The 8,365-nt window shown below is 32.5% G+C and overlaps 1 protein-coding gene across 1 annotated transcript; it reads right to left on the reverse strand.

Annotated features, from left to right (window-relative positions):
* Positions 1–4,084: 4,084 nt before the first annotated feature.
* Positions 4,085–4,516, reverse strand: LOC118021370 (60S ribosomal protein L36a-like). The gene has a single exon (XM_035021443.1). The coding sequence runs from the start codon at positions 4,514–4,516 to the stop codon at positions 4,226–4,228; it is 291 nt and encodes a 96-aa protein (XP_034877334.1). The 3' UTR covers positions 4,085–4,225.
* Between the last annotated feature and the right edge of the window lie 3,849 nt (positions 4,517–8,365).

An 8,365-nucleotide genomic window follows, 5' to 3' on the forward strand; every position in this document is an offset into this window, starting at 1 on the left:
GTATTCCATTGTCAGGATGTTCAACAGTTTATTCACCTACCAAAGGACATCTTGGTTGCTTCCAAGTTTTGGCACTTATGAATAAAGATGCTGTGAACACCTGTGTGCAGGTTTTTGTGTGGACATAAGTTTTCATTTTATTTGGGTGAATACCAAAGAGAACGATTGCTGGACCAAATGGTAAGAGAACGTTTAATTTTAAATGAAACTACCAAACTGTCTTCCAAACTGGCTGTTGCATTTTGTATTTTCACTAGCAATGAATGAGAATTCTTATTACTCTATATCCTTCGTAGAATTTAGCTTCATCAGTGCTCTGGATTTGGGCCATTCTAATAGGTGGTAGTGGTATCTCACTGTTGTTTTAATTTGCCTTTTGCCTGATTATATATGATGTAGAACATCTTTTCATATGCTTTATCTTTTTAATTGCAAAATTAATATAAAACACTTTGAGAGAAAGGCTTAGAGCCTTTTCTTCAAAAATGTCAAAAAGACAATTTAAATACAAATAAATACTTGCCATTTTGCAGTATGTAATTATATGTAAAATTATGAAGCAAAAGAAGATACATTGAAGAAAAATATAAAATGTGGCTAAAATTTTTGACATTTTTTTAGTTTGCTTATAAACATTATAATATTAAGTTAATTGCTAAGGTAGGAAATAGTGCTTTTTACTCACTATGTATACCACTCTAATTAATCCATGTGCTAGTTGAGTATAATTTTTAGGTGTCATTGTTAATCTATGAATTCAAATACACTGTAATAGATGCTGAACTCTGCCATGAAAATACTCACTTTGGATACTTCTTCCAGTACAGGTGTAAATATGATATATGATAAAATAATGAATCATCATTATTTTAGTAATCTTTAGAATGTGACAATTTATTCTATGATACATGTATTCCCACCAAGCTCTCTGCCACATGGTTGTCATTTAATGGAAGGATGGTAGAGGACACATGGGGTTTCACAATTTAAAAAAAAAGACTCTTAAGTGGTAGATCCTGCCTATGTGTAAAACACTGAAAATCACTCTTTAAAAGATAGAGGAAGGGCGCCTGGGTGGCTCAGTTGGTTAAGCGACTGCCTTCGGCTCAGGTCATGATTCTGGAGTCCTGGGATCGAGTCCCACATCAGGCTCCCTGCTCAGCAGGGAGTCTGCTTCTCCCTCTGACCCTCCTCCCTCTCATGCTCTCTGTCTCTCATTCTCTCTCTCGCAAATAAATAAAATCTTAAAAAAAAATTAAAAGAGGAAGAAGAATGCCAAAAGTGAGGAATGATTTAAAATGAATGTAACTGTATTTTTTTCTCTTATTATATTCTTTTTGATTTCTACCTGGACTTGTCTAAGAATCTTGTAACTACTTTGCTGATTTTGATTTTCACCTTTATTAGGATATATCCATTTCTAAACTCCTTTAAATAACTATGCCAAATTTAGAAAAAAAAGTATATATCAAATTAAAAATACTTAATATGGTAAATGCAGTTTGCCCATTACAAAGTGGATAAATGGGAAGTAGAGGATTGATAATTCAGTTGCCAAGCTGTACTCCTGCATTGAGAAGATGAATTACTCAAAAGAGCAGCTATATCACTCAATTCTCATCTATTTCATTCTTCTCCTCTGATAGTGGCTAATTCCAGATTTCAGCCCAACTCTCAGGAATTCATAAGGTTTGTGCAAAGAATGGAGCTGTGACCTTCTAACTCTTGTCAGAGTTGTCTTGCTTCTATATAGATGCAAGATATTTTTGTCTTTAAAAAATCTTAAACATTTCCATCACTTCAAAGAAAAATCCCTTACCCATTAAGCACTTTTTTCCCAATTCTCTCTCTTCCCACACAGTCCCTTGGCAATCACCGATCTGCTTTCTGTCTCTATGAAATTATCTATTTTGAATATTTCTTATAAACAGAGTTTTATGATATATGAGCTTTTGTGTCTGGTTTCTTTCAATTAGTGTAATATTTTTGAGGTTCATTCACATTGCAACATATATCACTACTTCATTTTTTATGGTTGAATAATGTATCCGTGTAAACACAATTTGTTTATCTCTTCATCTGTTGCTGGACATTTGGCTGTTTCTATCTTTTGGCTATTGTGAATAGCGCTGCTGTAAACATATGTGTACATGTGCTTATTTGAATATCCATTTTTGCTTCTTTTGAATATATAACCAAACGGAATTGTGGGTTCATATTATAATTCTATGTTTAACTGTTTGAGGAACCAACAAATTTTCCACAGTGACAGAACCTTTTTACATTCTTATCAGCAGTGTACAAGTGTTGTAATTTAATTTCTCTATATCCTTTCCAATACTAGTTATTTCCCTTTTTTTTTTTTTTGTATCGTCGTTATAGTGGATATAATGTAATACCTGGTTGTGGTTTTGATTTGCATATCTCTAATGACTAATGATGTTGGACATCCTTCTAGTGTACTTGCTGGTCACTTGTATATATTCTTTTGAGAAACACCTATTCAAGATCTTTGCCCATTTTTTTAATTGAGTTGTCCTTTGTGGTTCAGGAGTAAGAGTTCTTTATATGTTCTGAATACTAGAGCTTTTTTAGTTATATATGATTTCCATATATTTTCTCCTACTTTGTAGTTATCTTTCTACTTTCTTGATGATATCCTTTAATGAACGGTTTGTTTTTTCCATGAAGTCCAGTTTACCTGTTTTTTTGTTTGTTTGTTTGTTTGTGCTTTTGGTGTCTAAGAATATCTAAGAATTCACTACTAAATTCAAGGTCATGAAGATTTACCCCTGCGTTTTCTTTTAAGAATGTTATATAGTATTAGCTCTTATAGTTAAGTCATTGATCCATTTTGAGTTTGTTTTTTTTTTTTTAATATGGGGAGAGGTAGGTATCCAGCTTTTCATTCTTTTCATATGTTCCCTGAGGACATCTAATTTCAGCACCATATGTTGAAGAAACTATTCTTTCTCCATGAATAGTTCTTTACCATCAGGGTGATAGTGGCCTCAAATAATTAGTTAGGAAGTGTTCCTTTGTCGTCTTCTTTTTTTTTTTTTGAAGAGTTTGAGAATGATTGGTGATAATTCTTCAAATATTTGGTATATTTCACTAATGAAGCCATCTGATCCTAGGTTTTTTCCTTGAGTGGTTTTTGATGACTGATTTAATGTTTTCCTTGTTACAGTCTCTTGAGATTTTCTGTTTTTTCTTGAGTTATTTGGGTAATCTTTGTTTCTAGAAATTTGTTTCATCTAGAAATTTGTTGGCTCATAATTATTCATAGGATTCTCATAATCTTTTTTGTTTCTGTAAGGTTGGGAGTAACATTTCCCCTTACATTGTATTAGTAGATGCCCGACATGAAATGCTACAGAGCCCTTCATGTTGAAATGAAAGGACACTAGATGGTAACTTAAAGCCATATGAAGAAATGAAAATCACTGGTAAAAGTAACTAGATAGTAAATATAAAACCCAGTATATTATTTCAGTTTTAGTTTGGTATCTCTGCTTTTTATTTCCTGTATGATTTAAAGACATGCATAAAAATCATTATAAATCTTTGTTACTGGATATACAATATATAAAAATATAATTTGTGATAACAAAACATTAAGGCAGAGGGAACAGAGATATATAGGAGCAGAGTTTTTGAATACTGCTGAAGCTAAGTTGGTATCAACACAATTGTTATAAATTTAGGATGTTCATTATAATCCCATGGTAACCAATGAAAAAATATCTTACAAATATGCAAAAAAGAATTTGTTCATAAAATTAGAATGAACTAACAACAGCACTACCAAAAAAAAAAAAAGAAAACCCAAAAACCCAAAAAACAGCACAGCTGAACACAAAAGATGATAATAATGGAGGAAATAAAAAATTATGTAGGACATAAACAATTTAAGAATGGCAGAAGTGTGTCCTTTTTTTATAAGCAATTACATCAAATATAAATGAATTAAGCACCCCAAGCAAAAGGCAGAGATTGGCAGAATGGATAAAAAGATATCATCCAAGTATATTCTCTCTCTCTCTTTTTTTTTTCTCAAGCATAAACTGTCCCACAAGGGGAATTTTATTGATGGCACTAGTTTATTTCCCTCTTAAAAGACCAACTGCAACCAAATGAAGTGAACATAACCTCAAGATTTTATTGTCTTCATAATATAACAAAATATGAAGCTTAGAACTGGATCACTTGGCCCTTTCTCTTCTTAGTCTCCTCCCAGTTCAAAACGCTTGCATCTCTTAATAGCCAGCATTCTCCTAGATCTGCAGTTGGGCTCAACACATTCAAGCCTCAGCACAATTTTCTTTGTAGTTTTAGCCTTTTTCTGGAAAACTGGCTTAGTCTGCCCACCATAGCCACTCTGCTTCCTGTCATAACACTGCTTTCCCTGGGCATAAAGAGAATCTTTGCCCTTCTTGTACTGTGTCACTTTGTGGGGCTGGTGCTTTCCACACTTCTTGCAGAAAGTCCAGCGGGTTTTAGGAATGTTCATCATGTTTGCAAGAGTGCTATTGGCACGGAAAGCCAAGTATATTCTCTTGAGAGAGGATGTGTTAGATCCAAATATACAAGTAGGTTAAAATTGAAAGGGCAGAAAAAGATACTCATGCACATAGTAACCACAAGAGAGCTGGGATGATTATACTAATACAGAAAAAACAGATTTTAAGTAAAAAAAAAAAAAATAGAGACAAAGATGGGCATTAAATATTGATAAAAGTGTTAATTCATCAAGAAGATAAAACAATAATAAATATATATACACCAAACAACAGAGCCCCTGAAATATAACAAACATTGACAGCATTAAATAGAGAAATGGTTCTATAATAGCAGTTGAAGACTTCAATACCCCATTTTTAGCAATGGATTGGATATCTAGACAGAAGATCAGTAAGCAAATATAGGACTTGAACAACACTATAAACCAACTACAATACTGTATTATATATATTGAAAGTTGCTAAGAGAGTAGATTTTAAAAGTTCTTAAACACACAAATTGTTTAACTGTGTGAGATGATGGATGTGTTACCTTAATGTAATCATTTCAGAATATATTCATATATCAAATCATTACATTGTACATCTTAAACTTACACCATATCAATTATATCTCCATACATATGAGGAAAAAACAGAAACCAACTGGATCTAACAGACATAAGCACAGCACTCCACCCAATAAGAGTAGAACAGTATCTCAAGTGCACACAGAACCTTTTCTGGGATAGACTATGTTAGGCCACAAAACAAGTCTAAATAAATTTGAAAAGATTGAAATTATACAAAGTTATCTTCTGTGACCATAAACGTAGAATACTGAATGAAGCTAGAAATCAATAACAGAAGGAAAACTTAAAAATCCATAAATATATGGAAATCAAAATGCATACTCTTAAATAACCAGTGGGTCGAAGAGGGCATCACAAAAGAAATTTGAAAATACTTAGGGAATAAAAATTAAAACATAGCATACTAAAGTTTATGGTATGCAGTGAAGGTAGTGTTTAGAGGAGAATTTATAGTGGTAAATTTATATCTTAAAAAAGACAAAAGATCCCCAATAAATAACCTAACTTTATACCTTAACTAGAAAAAGAAGAGCGATCTAAACCTAAAGCTACCAGAAGGAAGGAAAGAGTAAAGATTAGAGAGGAAATAAATGAAATAGAAAATAGAAACACAATAGGGAGAATCAATGAAAACAAAAATTGTTTCTTTGAAAAGATAAACCAAACTTGCAAACCTTTGGCTAGATCGGAAAAAAAAAAAAAGACATAAAATATTGTTAATATTCTATCTTATATTTGTATAGGTGACAGATATGAAAAGAAATAGAGGAAAAAGAATTTTTTCTAGTTATCTAGTTATCTATTCTAACATTGTTCTAATTATCTATTGTTCTAATTTTTTCCAGTTATTCTAGTTATCTATTGTTCTAACATTGTCTGTTATTCTGTCTCCAGGTATAATATTTAACAATATATTTTAAAGGTTTTGAATTACTTCTGTAATGTTAAAGATAATGTGTCCCTCAGAAAGGAATTTTTTTTTTTTTAGTTTTTCTATGTATATAAAAGAAAAAGTGTATATAGCACAAAAGCTTACACAAGTTACCAGCATATCATTTTCATATGTGCACATCTTCTGGTTTCTTTCTTCTATAAATAAAGATTAGAGAATGAACTTGTATAAAAGGAGTTTACAAAACACATTTTGACTCTAATTCTGATTCAGTTGTTTTCCTTCTTTATTATATATGTAACACGTGCAAAACTTAAGGCAAGAGAGAAGCTTACCTATTAAAAGACCCAGGAGACTTGGGCCTGTTCTTTAAGAGTCACTCATTTTCCATTCCTTTTGTTTGGGGGATGGATACAACCAACAAAGCCCACCAATTAAAAGAGGCTGAAGAATAAAGAGAACAGTAATATAGATTGTTCCCTATGATAATTTACCTTAGTTTATTCCCTAGCCAAAGTCTTGTGTACATAGTCTAAAATAATTTAAAGTACATGTATTCAGAACAAAATAAAAAATCAAACTGCTTTTCTTATTTTAGAGGCAAAGCTGGATAAACATAATAGTGTTTTTGAACAGTTTTCCTTGATTTGCATTCTACCATAATATGGAATAAATAAATCCCCTTGTGCTCTAATATCTAAAAGATCAATTATAAAATTTATTAAATCTTTATTTGATATTCTTTTAATAGTGCACAGTGTTTCGTTATAGAAGGGTCAATATTATACTTGTTACTTCCTCAAAATATAAATGTTGAGTAATGCCTTTCAAAAAGTATATTATGGTTATGGCTCTTATTAATTAGTATCATATTCCCTTTTTTTGAAAAGCTAATCATTACAAATTTTTCATGACTTAGAGAGTAAAAGTTATATATACTCTTAGGATTATCAAGAAACATAAATTTTAATGTGGGAATCTGCCCTCCATGTTTTAAATCCCAAAATAGAAGTTTTGACTAAACAACTCTAATAACCCTAAATATCATAGAGCTCTATTATCTATAAAACTTTGTTGGATTAATTCCTTTTTGTACCTAATAATTTCTCAAAGTAATAATGATGTGGAGAAAGGCGAAAAAGAATTAAACTTTTAACAGTCCATTGACAAATACTTGAAACAGGCAGAGTGACCTTCGTCAAGGAGCCTAGCTACCTCCAGGTGTTAACCACTTAGCTAAAGGCAAAATAGGACAACCTAAGCTTGACATTAGCCAGATCTCCAGGATCCTGTAAACTCCCTTTGGAAACTTCCTTTATCTCTACCCGCCTCCAAGAAATATGTTAGCAATCATCCTCCAAGCATATGGCCCGTTGATACACATCTGAAGGATCTCATGACTAAGTCTTTACTAGACAGTAATAAATGACCTTTTCCCAACAATAGCTTGCCCCTCAAGATCCTGGAAACCTTGCTTCCAAATTCCTTGGAGACTTATGCTCTCCCTAGCCCCCCTCCAATTTGAAAATATGTAATCAGTCACACCTCACAATCCCAGTGCAGTTCTTTCTGCCCATGGGTTCTGTCCCTGTGCTTTAATAAAACCACCCTTTTTGCATTGAAGATGCCTCAAGAATTCGTTCTTGACCATTTGCTCTGAACCCCAACATTTTCACATCAACGAATGCAAAATATGGTATGTAAAGTACGATTTTTTTTACTTGTCTTAAAAATCTCCACTCACTTGCAGCGTGTTTGAAAACGAATGATTTTGAGTTACAAGATCTCCCAAGATCCTGCTTCTTCAAATCTATAATGAGAATCCTATGTATCTTTCAGTATTGTTGGGAAAAGAATATAAGATAAAGAATATTAAAGTGCTTTGTATGCTATTAAAGCACTCTGCCCACAAACATCGTGCTTAAGGGAGATCCTAAAGTTTGGTAAAAATGACTAACTAGCTGTTTGTGATTTTATAGAAATAAATCACATTCTTTTAGCTTTCCTATTTCCAAACTGAAAAACTTGTTTTTTAGACTGCACTTTTAGAAATTTCAGTCAAACCAAGATTTATTAATGCCCACTATCTGCTGATCATGAACTTCACTACCTGTTTATTATGCACAGATGAACATAGCAGGATTCTTCTCTTCACTTCCTTTCTCTGTTTGTCACTTACTTAAGTGCTTCTGAAATTGTTCAGCTGAAATTCTGCTCCTGGTTGAGTATTGTGACTATGGGCCTTGGGGAGAAACAATGGGAACAGGCATACCCCAGTTTCAGGACAGAATAAATAGTCCATCTCTCATTGTCCTTCAAAAGAGCAATGAATAGAACTGCCCACAGTATTTTATGTGTGATTGTCAATTATAAGGAAA

The sequence above is a fragment of the Mirounga leonina genome, unplaced genomic scaffold (assembly GCF_011800145.1).
Source record: "Mirounga leonina isolate KUSES-001 unplaced genomic scaffold, KU_Mleo_1.0 Mir_174, whole genome shotgun sequence".
Classification (NCBI taxonomy): Eukaryota; Metazoa; Chordata; class Mammalia; order Carnivora; family Phocidae; genus Mirounga; species Mirounga leonina.